General features: G+C 43.2%; 1 protein-coding gene across 1 annotated transcript in view; it reads right to left on the bottom strand.

Annotated features, from left to right (window-relative positions):
* The window catches only part of LOC139751416 (kinesin-like protein KIF28P), a 40,377-nt gene that overhangs the window by 5,277 nt on the left and 17,173 nt on the right, over positions 1-17,927 (bottom strand). Inside the window, 5 exon segments of the mRNA XM_071666808.1 lie at positions 4,283-4,328; positions 10,938-11,067; positions 12,238-12,358; positions 14,047-14,183; positions 14,664-14,789. Of these exon segments, the coding sequence (XP_071522909.1) occupies positions 4,312-4,328; positions 10,938-11,067; positions 12,238-12,358; positions 14,047-14,183; positions 14,664-14,789 (531 nt within the window). The 3' untranslated portion in view covers positions 4,283-4,311.

Here is a 17,927-nt window from a genome sequence, read left to right as displayed (position 1 = left end):
ATAATGCAAGCATCATTACATATTACACACGATATAATAATGCAAGCATCATTACACATTACACACGATATAATAATGCAAGCATCATTACACATTACACACGATATAATAATGCAAGCATCATTACACATTACACACGATCTAATAATGCAAGCATCATTACACATTACACACGATATAATAATGCAAGCATCATTACACATTACACACGATCTAATAATGCAAGCATCATTACATATTACACACGATATAATAATGCAAGCATCATTACACATTACACACGATATAATAATGCAAGCATATTACACATTACACACGATATAATAATGCAAGCATCATTACACATTACACACGATATAATAATGCAAGCATCATTACACATTACACACGATATAATAATGCAAGCATCATTACACATTACACACGATATAATAATGCAAGCATCATTACACATTACACACGATATAATAATGCAAGCATCATTACATATTACACACGATATAATAATGCAAGCATCATTACACATTACACACGATATAATAATGCAAGCATCATTACACATTACACACGATATAATAATGCAAGCATCATTACACATTACACACGATATAATAATGCAAGCATCATTACACATTACACACGATATAATAATGCAAGCATCATTACACATTACACACGATATAATAATGCAAGCATCATTACACATTACACACGATATAATAATGCAAGCATCATTACACATTACACACGATATAATAATGCAAGCATCATTACACATTACACACGATATAATAATGCAAGCATCATTACACATTACACACGATATAATAATGCAAGCATCATTACACATTACACACGATATAATAATGCAAGCATCATTACACATTACACACGATATAATAATGCAAGCATCATTACACATTACACACGATATAATAATGCAAGCATCATTACACATTACACACGATATAATAATGCAAGCATCATTACACATTACACACGATATAATAATGCAAGCATCATTACACATTACACACGATATAATAATGCAAGCATCATTACACATTACACACGATATAATAATGCAAGCATCATTACACATTACACACGATATAATAATGCAAGCATCATTACACATTACACACGATATAATAATGCAAGCATCATTACACATTACACACGATATAATAATGCAAGCATCATTACACATTACACACGATATAATAATGCAAGCATCATTACACATTACACACGATATAATAATGCAAGCATCATTACACATTACACACGATATAATAATGCAAGCATCATTACACATTACACACGATATAATAATGCAAGCATCATTACACATTACACACGATATAATAATGCAAGCATCATTACACATTACACACGATATAATAATGCAAGCATCATTACACATTACACACGATATAATAATGCAAGCATCATTACACATTACACACGATATAATAATGCAAGCATCATTACACATTACACACGATATAATAATGCAAGCATCATTACACATTACACACGATATAATAATGCAAGCATCATTACACATTACACACGATATAATAATGCAAGCATCATTACACATTACACACGATATAATAATGCAAGCATCATTACACATTACACACGATATAATAATGCAAGCATCATTACACATTATAGACGATATAATAATGCAAGCATCATTACACATTATAGACGATATAATAATGCAAGCATCATTACACATTACACACGATATAATAATGCAAGCATCATTACACATTATAGACGATATAATATCGCGATATTGCAAGCATTATCATGGATCATAAACTGCAAATTGATCATAGTAGCCGATACTGCACGGCCAAAACATGACCCAGTCATGGCCATCTCGGGTGAAGGAAATTATCGGTCGAGCAAAATAATGGAACAAATCAGTCATGACTCGTGAGGTGTTTGTAAGGCTGATTGTAAAGACAGATAAGTTAAAGAAAGAGGGAAGGGTGTTTCATTTAGCCTTGCTGTTCGGTGGGAGATATTATAATGGTCGACCCTCGTGTGGCAGGTCTCCACACACCAACTACGGGAAGCACCTGCCGTATGTGAGTCTGGGGTACAAGCCTCGCTGGCAGGGAGGCAAGATAATACCTGTAAAATAGGGAGACGGTAATGACGCCACGGAGGACAGAAAGGAATGGCGGGGGAGAGGTGATGCCTGGAGAACTACTGACACGGACAGGTTTGGATTCCCACTGACTTGTAAAGAAGTGGTGGAGACGCCCCCTGTTGCTGCACTGTTATAGAAGTGGTGGAGAAGCCACCTATTGCTGCACTGTTATAGAAGTGGTGGAGAAGCCACCTATTGCTGCACTGTTATAGAAGTGGTGGAGACGCCAACCTGTTGCTGCACTGTTATAGAAGTGGTGGAGACGCCACCTGTTGCTGCACTGTTATAGAAGTGGTGGAGACGCCACCTGGTGCTGCACTGTTATAGAAGTAGTGGAGACGCCACCTGGTGCTGCACTGTTATAGAAGTGGTGGAGACGCCACCTGGTGCTGCACTGTTATAGAAGTGGTGGAGACACCACCTGGTGCTGCACTGTTATAGAAGTGGTGGAGACGCCACCTGGTGCTGCACTGTTATAGAAGTGGTGGAGACGCCACCTGGTGCTGCACTGTTATAGAAGTGGTGGAGACACCACCTGTTGCTGCACTGTTATAGAAGTGGTGGAGACGCCACCTGTTGCTGCACTGTTATAGAAGTGGTTGAGACGCCACCTGTTGCTGCACTGTTATAGAAGTTAGACAAGAAACCGTGATACAGAACTATGTAACCGTCATCAAGTACAGAGACAACTGCAAGATACAGCAAGTATCATGATGGTGTCAGACAACTGTGTGAGTTAACATAATGCTGATGAAGGAACCAGGTCACTGCATAGTGCTGGATCCATTATCCAGATATGGAACATGACGTAATTCTTGAATATTAATCATGACATAAATAGATCAGGACGTAAGATAATAACGGATGATTATGTGTGGTAATACTGTCAGTATAGATGCCATGTGATGCAACACAAGTCATCGCTAATGATATAAACACGTTATTACCAATGACGAAGCTCGGTCTGAGCGTGGAGGTAGGTCACAGTGACCTACCGTTCTTGCAATCCTGAAATGTTCATCAAAATGTCTATGTAAATCAAATAACGTGACCGTATATCAAACAGTGGACTCCGTAAGAGAAATAACATTACTAGCAGTGAAATTGTGATATAGATTTCACCGTACATTGATTGGCAACATTCGCTGGCAGTAAACAAGACTTTTTCAATGAAATGACGAGATGTGTGTATTCCGAAACCGACATCAGAATGATCTGGCACTGTCTTAAAAGCCATTAGGAATAGGAGGAGGAGTGAGGCTAGTCTCGAGGGAAAGAGGGAGTCGTGTGCCCTTCTGGAGGAGGTAGGATGGTTGGATGGGTGACGGTAAACAAGATGCAATGATGATGTCCGCTTCTGAGGAAGCCTAGCTTTTACTACGATATATACATCTACCTACCACAGCAAACCTGCTGCTGATTGTGTCAACAAGAACTATATGCTATGAGAAGTAAGCAGCTACATAAAGATAGTAAAATATAATACAATAAATTGATATGGACGATCGTGTGATGTGGTATCTTTGGTGGCATAGATGGCTACGTGGGGTATAGCATGCTTCTGCTGCAGACTAAATGCCAGAAATAACGGCTCACATAAGCCTTCACTATACTCTGACTAGCATCATGACTTCAGCAAAATGGGCGGAAGGAGACAGACACAGCTACGTACACCAGTATGCCAGACAAATGGTAACAGTTTGTCTGTCTCATGCTGGATTAACCTCCCTGAGAACGATGGTGCGACCTCTGAACACGACGATACGACCATTCACCACGGCGGACGACCCTTGTGTATGATGACCAGTTACTTAAAACTTAAGACTTAGTAGGTGGCCAGGCCATCATCCCAGGTTGTGGTACCCGTCGTGCTCAAGGGTTGTACCGTATTTCTCAAGGAGTTCATATTTCCATGATACTGAGAAACCTACCCTTCAGATATCACCAACTTAGGCTTTTACACACATGTTGTGTATTTCTTAGCTTCTTGAAACCTACTGTTATTGTCATTGTGGTGATATCTAAAAAGTTAGTTCCCTTCTGGCTGGGTCCTTCTACACATGACCCCTACTGCCGTACAGGATGCCAGAGAAAGGGTTTCCTCGTCACCTGATGGTTCCTGGCGTGTTGAGCAGCACCTAAATGATTCCTTCACCTGTAGAGAGTTGATGATACAACTGTATTAACTGGTGGCCAATGTTCTGTAGCGGGTCATACCTGGCGTTACTGTAGCGGGTCATACCTGTCATTACTGTAGCGGGTCATACCTGGCGTTACTGTAGCGGGTCATACCTGTCGTTACTGTAGCGGGTCATACCTGTCGTTACTGTAGCGGGTCATACCTGTCGTTATGTAGCGGGTCATACCTGTCGTTACTGTAGCGGGTCATACCTGTCGTTATGTAGCGGGTCATACCTGTCGTTACTGTAGCGGGTCATACCTGTCGTTATGTAGCGGGTCATACCTGTCGTTATGTAGCGGGTCATACCTGTCGTTACTGTAGCGGGTCATACCTGTCGTTATGTAGCGGGTCATACCTGTCGTTACTGTAGCGGGTCATACCTGTCGTTATGTAGCGGGTCGTACCTGTCGTTACTAGATGATGTTATGTAGTGTGAGGTTGTAGTACATCGTGGAAGCCTTATCTCATGATATACTTTCCTTGCACCAACGTAGTACTCGACTTAACTATTTTACCGTAAGATGGAAGTATTTCTGTTATCGAGAAACACAGAAATTTGTGAGGAGGAAGAAAATAAATCGAATTTTCGATGAAATATGATGACAAGTGGAGCAGCAGCAGGAGTCGCCGCTCGCGTCTCAGATGCACCAGTGTTGCCAACTAGTCAGGGACGTAGTGTAATGGGAAGATTTTTTTTAGTACATTTTATTAACGGTTCTTACATTCCATAAGTTTATTTTGCGATATCAAACTATAAGTATACGCACATTTTCATTATGATTTTGATTTTGACATCTTGTTAACACAAAGTGAGCGTATTATGGCTCATATAGGAATATTGGTTGCAGTTTCATGTTTCATTGGCGACAGTTTGCTTTTCATTTGTTCCACTGAGCCGCATTAATGCATCTGGTGTTCCTTGAATTATGTCAAATTATCGTTTCACAACGCCTCGCGGGAGCACAGCTGGGAGTTTGAAGCGCAATAGAAAAACTCACATCTCACTATCGAGTGTTCTTCATGTGAGAGAAATCTATTCCACAAAATCATACCACTGTCGGTGGCGGGTCCGGGTCAACACTGTAACATACGTTTACGGACGTCAACATTTATAGAAACATTTTCCTCAACCCTAACTGTTGCAAACGTATCTTAACGCACCTAAATAAATGCTTTCCTTGGCTAGGATAGTCAATACTAGACTGCTTTAACCTAGGTTACGTTAGATAAGGTTAGGTTAAGTTTGTATTCTGCTGTAACTTAGGTTAGGTTAAGTTTGTAGGCTGCTGTACCTAGGTTAGGCTAGGTTAGGTTAGGTTAAGTTTGTAGGCTGCTGTAACCTAGGTTAGGCTAGGTTAGGTTAGGTTAAGTTTGTAGGCTGCTGTACCTAGGTTAGGCTAGGTTAGGTTAGGTTAAGTTTGTAGGCTGCTGTAACCTAGGTTAGGCTAGGTTAAGTTTATAGGCTGCTGTAACCTAGGTTAGGCTAGGTTAAGTTTATAGGCTGCTGTAACGTAGGTTAGGCTAGGTTAAGTTTATAGGCTGCTGTAACCTAGGTTAGGTTAGGTTAGGTTAAGTTTGTAGGCTGCTGTAACCTAGGTTTTTTTCCCCGGATTTCAGAACCCTTCCCAGTTGTTGGTCACTTAAGACCTGCAGGGTGGCGGGTGATCAAATGACATTTATTGATATGGAACTCATTCTATCCTCACAAATTTTTCATATCTCGAATTAGATCATATAATTCTGGAGATATTGTCATGTTTGAGAAATCGAGCATCGAGATGGTTCCAGGAAAGTCGATGTTTACGTTATGTGTCATCATCATGGTACCAGGTAACTGTCATTATCATGGTACCAGGTAACTGTCATTATCATGGTACCAGGTAACTGTCATTATCATGGTACCAGGTAACTGTCTTTACCATGGTACCAGGTAACTGTCATTATCATGGTACCAAGTAACAGTCATCATCATGGTACCAGGTAACTGTCATTATCATGGTACCAGGTAACTGTCATCATCATGGTACCAGGTAACTGTCATTATCATGGTACCAGGTAACTGTCATCATCATGGTACCAGGTAACTGTCATTATCATGGTACCAAGTAACTGTCATCATCATGGTACCAGGTAACTGTCATTATCATGGTGCCAGGTAACTGTCATCATCATGGTACCAGGTAACTGTCATCATCATGGTACCAGGTAACTGTCAGTCATGACCAGAGTGTGAGTGAGGTTGACCATGACGACGGTTGGGCAGGCCATCATGCCCACGGGTCCTTCTGTCGTGTAAAGTGGTTGTCCCACAGTGTTAGAGTCGTTTCGTCCAGCTTAAAGGTCGTTCAGTCGTAGAGTCGTACCCAAAGGTTGTTCAGTTGTACCCAAGGGTCGTACCGTCGTACAGAAGGTGTTAGTTATAACTACCTCATTAGCGACAACAGATGGAGGTGGAATTAGTCTTTCAAGGAAACCCTTGAGTGACAACAGTGGTCTGAGTCGGTGACAACAGTGGTCTGAGTCGGTGACAACAGTGGTCTGAGTCGGTGACAACAGTGGTCTTGGCCATTGACAACACCAATCTTCCTGTAACAACAACAACGACACAAACAAGCACAAAATAATATCAACAAATACACTACGTATTATCTTGATAATCCTTTTATCAAATATTGTCCATAAACATTATTTCTCTATATAATCATCTTCCTTCCTTCCTTCCTTCGTCTGTCTCTCATCTTTCTCTTTATTGTCTACATCTCTTTCCTTTCACCTTCTTTCCTGTCGTTCGTCCAGTTCTAGATTCACTCCTAACATCTTTACTTTATTCTTATCATTAAAGTCTAGAATCACACACACACACACACACACACACACACACACACACACACACACACACACACACACACACACACAGTCATGAGGACGGGAGATAGTGAGAGAAGGCCTCAGTATTCAGCTCGTTGATCTCATCCCACATTAAGCCAAAAGCAGAATATGTTTTTGAAGCTCAGTCACCTCAATTGAGAGAGTATCAAAGAAATTATAGAGACGGTCCACAGGAGGTCATGTAAAACAATATTAGAACTGAGGGCGCTGTTTCACTGAAAGGCAGTTGGGTTACAAGGTTGTTCATTATGGAAGACAGTAAAGTAAGGAGTGACCAGCACATCGTTTAACTTTCTAAATGTTTTACGATGTCGACGGAGAACACTTCCTCGACAGATGCAAAGTGAGAGCGACTGGAGACCATAACTTGAAATTAAGTAAGAATTTGTTGGAAAAATGTACTGAAGTTTCATTATAGTATGTAAGTTGTGGATGAATGGGAGACACAGCTGTGAAGTTCTGAATGTGGGCAGCTTTCAGACGTTTAAAGACTAGTATGGTAAAGGAAGGTGAGGAGGTGCCGCCCCACCACCACAGAACTCCCTCTCTGTACTGGACAGCTAGGTAGTCATACACTCCATAGTGCACTGGTTAGCTTTATAACACACCAGTGTCACGGGTCTGGGTTCGAGTCCTGGACGTGGCAGCCTGCTTTCAACAAACCAGGTATTCATCCCCGCCTCTGTTTTGGGATGGTCGAAGACTGCACCTAGGATATATATATATATATATATATATATATATATATATATATATATATATATACTGCACCTAGGATATATATATATATATATATATATATATATATATATATATATATATATCTGTATGTGTGTGTGTGTGTGTGTGTGTAAACATTGCATATTTAAGTCACTAGCTTTCAGTTTGCTTCTTCAGTTTTCCTCGCCACACGTTTTGCTTCATCAGATAAAGTGTTAATCAAATGTCTTATATCGTTTCCACTTTATTCTTGAAATACACGAGACGTTTCGGGCACACGAACACTTCCCATCTTCAGTGAGATTCATTATGATGTTACAACAACACAATATAAAGAACATAACAGGAATGATCACATCTTGAAATGTTACAAATGGCAACACTGACACAGATATGATGGACCGTGTTCCCTCGGAGGACATGCGTGGTAGTGAGGTTGGTAGGGAGTCAACCTCGATGGGTCAACGGTTGGGGGGTTTGCCTGAGGGCTCCCCACCTGACAAGTGCGGTGGAGGTAGAGGCTTAATGAAAACGACTACGATCGTAGGTCGCCAAGCGTTGTAGCGAAAGCTTTCTCCGTACCCGTGAACTACTACAAGCTGTACACGATCTGAGCAGCACAGAGGATTTGGTGACAAGATGAGCAGATATGTCCAGCATTTATGTTCTTTTGGATTACTACAGCAAGATAAATTCCTGCCTGAATGATAGCACCACATTTCGCCGCATCAGTTCCGATCGTATTGAAGCTCTGAAAAAGAGGGTGAACGAATTAATATTAGCTAGTAATGTTGGAATTGATCACCAACACTTCTCCCTCATTACAGGACAGTACAGCCCGGGTGACGTATGTGGCAATGTGACGATACATAAAACCGGCAGTCCGGTCCACCCCATAACTTCCCAGGTTGCCACACCCTCGTGCGGGTTGGCTTAACAGATCCACCTGCTAACCCTCCCCTGCTGTATTCTCTCACGTTCAGCTGATGTATTTATTGACATTCTCCTCAGTGGTACTCGACCAGATGGTTTCGTGACATCAACAGATGCAAAGAGTTTATTTACTAATGTTCCGGTAGAACCAACTATTGAGACAATACTAAACAGTGTCCACCCATCATGTCCAGCAGCCAAGATTCCCACAACCATACCAGAAACCCGACTGCCTGATGCTACCACCCAAGGCCCACCCCGCACCCCTGATGGTGGGTTGTATCATCAGGTAGAGGGAGGCGTCGTGGCCTCTCCACTGGACCCAACTTTTGCTGCATTCTGCACATGTCATGTTGACAACCAAGTTGTGCAAGACAGCGCCATCAGTCCGACTACGTTCTGCAGATGCGTTGGTAAAGCTTATGTCGTCACAAGGAGCGAAGATGATCTTCAGGAACTACAGAAGACTAGGAGGATACATCTGTCCTGAGATTCACTTATGAGTTACGTGTAGACAAGATTCCCTTACTTAACGTAGACTTCCGGGTTCATGATGGCGACACCACCCCAGCGTGCACCGTAAGTGTGCTGCTCTGGGCAGGTGTGTGGACGCTGGTCTGGGCAGGTGTGTGGACGCGGGTCTGGGCAGGTGTGTGGACGCTGGTCTGGGCAGGTGTGTGGACGCTGGTCTGGGCAGGTGTGTGGACGCTGGTCTGGGCAGGTGTGTGGACGCTGGTCTGGGCAGGTGTGTGGACGCGGGTCGTGAGCGTCACAAGAGGTAAACATTAAGCGTTACCAGAGTGTGGCTGTGCCTGGGTCGTGCCCACAACAGCTGCTCATCTTCATGCCACCTCTTCCACCGTGACGTCACCAAAGTCAAACAAATTTCAGTTAATGATGTGAATTTTTCCTGTCATATTCTCTATATTGTTGTTGTATCATTATTTATAATCAACTTGACTGTAGATGGGCAGTGTTCGTGTGCCCGAACCGTCTCGTGTATTTCATGAAAAAAAGGTAAATGAATATAGGATATTATAACTCGCTCCTTAAATGATGAAGCAAAACGTGTGGTGAGGAAAACTGAAAAAAAAGATCAGAAGGCTAGAAAGTGTTAGATATATAATCATTAGGATAGAGGGGGAAAGAATACTTGCCACGTATTCCCTGCGTGTCGTAGAAGGTGACTAAAAGGGGAGGGAGCGGGGGGCTGGAAATCCTCCCGTCCTGGTTTACTTTTCCAAAAGATGGAACAGAGAAGGGGGCCAAGTGAGCATTTTCCCTCATGGGCTCGGTTCTCTGTTTTTGATGCTACCTCGCTAAAGCGGGAAATGGCGAATATGTATGAAAAAGATAATGTGTGTGTGTGTGTGTGTGTGTGTGTGTGGTTAAGACATAGTATATATACAAGGTTGAAAAACAGGGTAACACGAGTGTAAATCACTCACAACAATACATGTAGTCATCACCCACTGTGTACACCACTGTCTACATAATGATCATGTAGTCATCACCCACTGTGTACACCACTGTCTACATAATGATCATGTAGACCGCATACGTTCATCAGCCATACGTACTGACTGTACTCCACTCTCACCTCTAACTACTTTCCACTAGCTTCCTCTCCCCAGCTCTCACTGCTCGCACTACACCACACTCCTCTTTCCTTTCCCTCTCACTTTTCCCCTCGATGTGGCTCTCGTGTTTTGATACGACCAACCTGTAACACCCCCCCCCCCCCCTGCCTGTAGTGCGTGGCTGGCCAGTGGACTTGACCTCACACTAGCCACCCTCACCTGCATTACCTCCCTGACCTCATCATCACCCTCCCACCCTACACTAGGGACCTTCTCTCACTGCCTCCCCTTCCTGTCCCACACTTTACATCCTTTCCTCTCCCACACTTGACATTCGCTTCAATCCCTCCCATCACCATCCCATTCCTTCCATTACCCTTACCATCCTGTACCCAGCCCTCCAGTAAGGGCTGACCCGTCCCTGGTGGGCAGGAGGACACAGTTAACTAGGAATAATTACCTGACAGTTTCCTGATGAGGAGGTCGGCCTGCTCGGGGGAGCTCGCCTGCATCACCTCCTTCAGGAGGCTGGTGGAGACCCGCACACGGCTGATGTTCTCCGCCTCCTTGATCAGCTTCCGTATGGAGTCCTGGAGACGCGGCACACCGACCACGGCAGAGAACAGGAAACGTTAAGGACACGGAAGGATCCTGGGTTCCTCCTGGTGATCCTGAAACCAGTTCTCTTAACGAGGACTTGTCTAGCTGTCAGCCTGACCCAACCAGGTCAATGCAGGAGGTCAACTTAGATTCGGGTTGTGTTGCCAAGAGGTATTTTGGTAAGCTTAATGACAAGTAAGAATTCAGATCTTGAACAAAGAAGATAAACAAAAGGAAGAGAGGAAGACGAAGAAACAGAGATAAACAAACTATACAAACACAAGACAAAAAACGGTAGAGGTGAAACGACACTACAGGAGGGGACAGCCCGCCAGCACGGTGGAGGCCAGGCACGTAGAGTGATGCCAATGTCAGACTGAAAGTAATGTATACAAATGCAGTTGTATTCGTAGTAAATGTAGTTGTATTCGTAGTAAATGTAGTTGTATTCGTAGTAAATGTAGTTGTATTCGTAGTAAATGTAGTTGTATTCGTAGTAAATGGGAAAGAGCTGGAATTCGAGGATCGTATCAGGGAAAATACAACTGATATTGTTGGAACTGTGGAGACAAAACTTTCAAGAGAGATAAGGTCTTATCAGTTCTGCCCAGAGAGGTACATGATAGCAAGGAGGGAAAGAGAAAACGACGAGGAGGAGGAGGAGGGTTGACCCTCATAATGAGAGACATCATGAGGGTATCAGGACGTACTGGCAGATAGACCACTCAAACACGTACATACTGGGAAGGATCAGTGTGCGAACACATACATACATAGTGGTGTTGATCATGCTATCCTCACAAGCATTTTCATGAACAGCAACGAACGATGATGAAGACCAGGGTGACCCAGGAAGCAATGAGACAAGCACTTCTCTGAGGTGGTTAAGTGCTGATGATTATTATGGATTTCAAAGACACACGAAGAAGGGAAAGTCTGCAGACACAGTCATGGAGACACAGTGTCTTGCAGCTTACACGAGCAGTCTCTACACCAGAACGCTATTGCATAGATAGTGAGGATGTATGAGGAGGCCGGGTGTAGTGAAGGTGTATGAGGAGGCCGGGTGTAGTGAGGGTGTATGAGGAGGCCGGGTGTAGTGAAGGTGTATGAGGAGGCCGGGTGTAGTGAGGGTGTATGAGGAGGCGGGTAGTGCTCACCACTTTCTGCTGGAGCCTCGCCTGCGTCTTCTTCATGAGTAGCAGCTCCACGATGATGGATTGCTTCTGAGGGTCGACCACTCGACCGCCCATCTGGAATCCGTTCATCAGGTTCGCCGTCCTGCAACCACGTACACTCACCTTAGTTTACCCTGGAATTGGTTTACACACACGTGTTCGTTTGCCGTAATGTTGGTTTACAATGATGTTTGCTTTCTCTGAGATAAGTTTACGTTAGCAGAAGTTGATAGTGATGATTATAAATAATGGTTTTAGTTTACAGTGTTCGTGGTTTTACACTAGTTTTAGTTTACATTGAACTTAGCTTACTACTGTATAAGATTACGTTCGTGTTTGTTGAGTGACGCTGGTTTACAGTTGCGTTAGTTTACACTGGTAAGAAGTATAGCACCATTCGCTTACAGAAATGTAGTTTTCAGGGACATCTTACTTATATAGTTTACCTAGATACAGTTTACATTAGTACTGTTTACAGTGATGCTGTAATTTACATTGGTACAGTTTACAGAGAACGTATTCATGGTCACATATTTTACATTGTCACAATAAATTTCTTATAATACTTGATTAATATACATGAGTGGTTATTCATCAACTTTTCCTGAGTCAGTTTACCTTTACTGAATCATTATTACTCATTCCACATCTTTGAGCAGGGAGATCACCGGTCTAGCTTGGTAACTTGATGACCAACTAATCCTTCATGACTCGTGTTAAGTTGTCATCTTAATCTTTAACGAATCAAGTTGTCAAGTTAGCTCATTCCTTCACAATTAGGGTTACCTCTAGTTGTACATGTATCTGCCTTCATCCTTCACCAGTCGTGTTATAGTAAGTTGTTATGTTAATGATTAACGAGTCGTGTTATCTGAAGTCATCTTGGCAGTGTTTCAGTCATCCTCATCAACCCGTGTGGTCGTATCCAAGTGCCTGACTCACTCTGATGATTCACGGTATTATATCATCCGCCAAAGGTCGTCTCCAGGAGGTTAAGTCCTCCTCAAGAGGTCGTCTCCCGGAGGTCAAGTCCTCCTCAAGAGGTCGTCTAACGGTGGTCAAGTCCTGTACAAAGTACCAAGATGCTACTCCAAGAGTTGAGTCATCCTTCAAGAGTCGGGTAACCCCCGAGACTTGGCTCATCCCCAAGGGTCAGGTCATCCTTCAAGTGTTCAAGTCATCCTTCAAAATTCAGGTCATCCCTCAAGAGTCAGGTCATCCGCCGGCACAGAACCAATGACCTTCGAATCATGTCAGATTCCTCTTACCAACCTTAACATTCAAGGGGTCAAGTCATCTCACCGTGAGTCGGGTCATCCTACCGAGAGTTTGGTCATCCTGCAGTCAACAGGTCCTTCATACCTTAAGTCAACAGGGCCTGGTTTCCCAGGTCCTCCTTACCTGGAGTCAACAGGTCCTGGCCCCTTGGGTCCTCCTTACCTGGAGTCAACAGGTCCTGGTTTCCCAGGTCCTCCATACCTGGAGTCAACAGGTCCTGGCCCCTTGGGTCCTCCTTACCTGGAGTCAACAGGTCCTGGTCTCCCAGGTCCTCCATACCTGGAGTCAACAGGTCCTGGCCCCTCGGGTCCTCCTTACCTGGAGTCAACAGGTCCTGGTCTCCCAGGTCCTCCATACCTGGAGTCAACAGGTCCTGGCCCCTTGGGTCCTCCTTACCTGGAGTCAACAGGTCCTGGTCTCCCAGGTCCTCCATACCTGGAGCCAACAGGTCCTGGTCCCTCACGTCCTCCTTACCTGGAGTCAACAGGTCCTGGTCCCTCACGTCCTCCTTACCTGGAGAAGACGGCCCTGTCAGACCTGAGCATGTCCTTGGTGGTGAGGCCCTGCGTGCGGGGCATGGCCGACCTCCTGATCCTCTGTTTCCCCATGACCTTGATGGCCAGGTTGTTGTGCTGCAGGAAATGCACCAGCTGCAGACGACACATACATCCTCCATCACTACACCTGCGCTCCCATCTGTCTGGCTCTGTGTGTGTGTGTGTGTGTGTGTGTGTGTGTGTGTGTGTGGTGTGTGTGTGTGTGTGTGGTGTGTGTGTGTGTGTGTGTGTATGTCTGAGTATATCTCAGTGAGGTGAGTTTCTGTCCAGATGTACTAGTTTGTCATAAAACTTGGGCATTTGTGATCATTATACAGATGAAAAGTAAATTCATTTATATCATAGTGAAACATCATAGTGACGTAGCCCACTATGCCAACCATCCTAGTTGTTACTTGGCTGATCATATTAACACAAGACATTAATAACCATATAATTGTCCTCTGAAGTTGAGCGTACAGTCGTGTCGTGGTGTTGACCCACCAGCAGCAAACATTAAAGTGGAGGTTGTGACGTCCCTCGGCCCTGGTCAGCTGTAGGAGAACCGCAGGTTGTGCAGGGGTTGTGGCTTACCTGATCCGTGACTGGCGAGAAGGTAAACACTTTCGAGTGACTGAAATCAGGGTTCGAGGTTTCTGAGACCAGTTTGGTCTTGGTTTCTTTCTCGTCCAAGTAGAACTTGTAGGCGCAATACATGTCCTGCAGAAATACATAGACACGTTCAAGTGTAACACACGTCATCTTGGGAGGTTTCTTAACAATTCCTGTACTTGACATCATGTGTGGATCTCCACACTATCATCACATTGTCGTAATAGTTTCCTCGTCTGAACAAAAGAGAAATGATTAATTGTTGATATGTGTATTTAAGATTAGGTGTCACGGAGAGCCAGAGCCAGAGCGCAAACCTGCCAATCTTCGCTTCTGAACTCAACATTTTCCACGAGAAATAACTATTCTTCTCATGAAATGATAATGAACATTTTTATTTCGACAATGATGCAATCACTCGACCCGCACCACCAGGTCACGGTCAGGTCATCATCAGTGGTACAAAATAATAATGATTTACGTTGCTGCTTTCGATGTTGAAAGGCGAAATTATTCATAGTCGAAATGCAAGTCGAAATGAACATTCATGGTAATAAATGTTCATTTCACGAGTAAAGTATCTATATTATATTAAAAAAGCGAGAAACCCATCGAATTGCTGAAGTAGGTCGTCTACAAACATCATTCCAGATGAACACAACATACAGTGTTGTGTTGTGGTCTGGCTGGACCCGTGGCCATGTCAAGCCTCTGCATTGCCTTATTTTCTGCTAAAGATTATTAATTTTTTTTAGTATTGCTGTAACGAAGAAGTTCAAGATGATTAGGTATATATGTATAATGTCTAAGTTCAAGAGAATATATATATATATATATATATATATATATATATATATATATATATATATATATATATATATACATATATATATATATATATATATATATATATATATATATATATATATATATATATATATATATATATATATATATATATATGAGAAACTGCAGAAGCTGGTGACTGAGTTTGGTAAAGTGTGTGAAAGAAGAAAGTTAAGAGTAAATGTGAATAAGAGCAAGGTTATTAGGTACAGTAGGGTTGAGGGTCAAGTCAATTGGGAGGTGAGTTTGAATGGAGAAAAACTGGAGGAAGTGAAGTGTTTTAGATATCTGGGAGTGGATCTGGCAGCGGATGGAACCATGGAAGCGGAAGTGGATCATAGGGTGGGGGAGGGGGCGAAAATTCTGGGAGCCTTGAAGAATGTGTGGAAGTCGAGAACATTATCTCGGAAAGCAAAAATGGGTATGTTTGAAGGAATAGTGGTTCCAACAATGTTGTATGGTTGCAAGGCGTGGGCTATGGATAGAGTTGTGCGTAGGAGGATGGATGTGCTGGAAATGGGATGTTTGAGGACAATGTGTGGTGTGAGGTGGTTTGATCGAGTAAGTAACGTAAGGGTAAGAGAGATGTGTGGAAATAAAAAGAGCGTGGTTGAGAGAGTAGAAGAGGGTGTTTTGAAATGGTTTGGGCACATGGAGAGAATGAGTGAGGAAAGATTGACCAAGAGGATATATGTGTCGGAGGTGGAGGGAACGAGGAGAAGAGGGAGACCAAATTGGAGGTGGAAAGATGGAGTGAAAAAGATTTTGTGTGATCGGGGCCTGAACATGCAGGAGGGTGAAAGGAGGGCAAGAAATAGAGTGAATTGGAGCGATGTGGTATACAGGGGTTGACGTGCTGTCAGTGGATTGAATCAGGGCATGTGAAGCGTCTGGGGTAAACCATGGAAAGCTGTGTAGGTATGTATATTTGCGTGTGTGGACGTATGTATATACATGTGTATGGGGGTGGGTTGGGCCATTTCTTTCGTCTGTTTCCTTGCGCTACCTCGCAAACGCGGGAGACAGCGACAAAGCAAAAAAAAAAAAAAAAATATTCCTATGAGTCCACGGGGAAAATGAAACACGATAAGGTTCCCAAGTGCACTTTCGTGTAATAATTACATCATCAGGGGAGACACGAAAGAGAAATATAAGTCAGTTGATATACATCGAAGAACGAAGCTAGGACGCCATTTGGTAAACATACGTTTACCAAATGGCGTAAACATATGTTTACCAAATGGTGTCCTAGCTTCGTCTCTTCGATGTATATCAACTGACTTATATTTCTCTCTTGTGTTTCCCCTGATGATGTAATTATTACACGAAAGTGCACTTGGGAACCTTATCGTGTTTCATTTTCCCCGTGGACTCATAAGAATATCTTGATCACGCGCAAAATTGGATAGAGTTGTGCGCAGGAGGGTGGATGTGCTGGAAATGAGATGTTTGAGGACAATATGTGGTGTGAGGTGGTTTGATCGAGTAAGTAATGTAAGGGTAAGAGAGATGTGTGGTAATAAAAAGAGTGTGGTTGAGAGAGCAGAAGAGGGTGTTTTGAAATGGTTTGGCCACATGGAGAGAATGTGAGGAAAGATTGACCAAGAGGATATATGTGTCGGAGGTGGAGGGAACGAGGAGAAGTGGGAGACCAAATTGGAGGTGGAAAGATGGAGTGAAAAAGATTTTGAGTGATCGGGGCCTGAACATGCAGGAGGGTGAAAGGCGTGCAAGGAATAGAGTGAATTGGAACGATGTGGTATACCGGGGTCGACGTGCTGTCAATGAATTGAACCAAGGCATGTGAAGCGTCTGGGGTAAACCATGGAAAGTTCTGTGGGGCCTGGATGGGGAAAGGGAGCTGTGGTTTCGGTGCATTATACATGGCAGCTAGAGACTGAGTGTGAACGAATGTGGCCTTTGTTGTCTTTTCCTAGCGCTACCTCGCACACATGAGGGGGGAGGGTGTTGTTATTCCATGTGTGGCGGGGTGGCGATGGAATGAAGAAAGGCAGACAGTATGAATTGTGTACATGTGTATATATATATATATATATATATATATATATATATATATATATATATATATATATATATATATTTTATCCCTGGGGATAGGGGATTAAGAATACTTCCCACGTATTCCCTGCGTGTCGTAGAAGGCGACTAAAAGGGGAGGGAGCGGGGGGCTGGAAATCCTCCCCTCTCGTTTTTTTTTTTAAATTTTCCAAAAGAAGGAACAGAGGGGGCCAGTTGAGGATATTCCAAAAAAGGCCCAGTCCTCTGTTCTTAGCGCTACCTCGCTAACGCGGGAAATGGCGAATAGTTTAAAAGAAAGAAGAAAAGATATTGGTTCTCAGTGAATGTAGGTTTGCGGCAGGGGTGTGTGATGTCTCCATG

Source organism: Panulirus ornatus, chromosome 11, assembly GCF_036320965.1.
Source record: "Panulirus ornatus isolate Po-2019 chromosome 11, ASM3632096v1, whole genome shotgun sequence".
NCBI lineage: Eukaryota > Metazoa > Arthropoda > Malacostraca > Decapoda > Palinuridae > Panulirus > Panulirus ornatus.
Note: the sequence above shows the minus strand (reverse complement) of the source record. Positions and strands in the feature narration are given on the sequence as shown.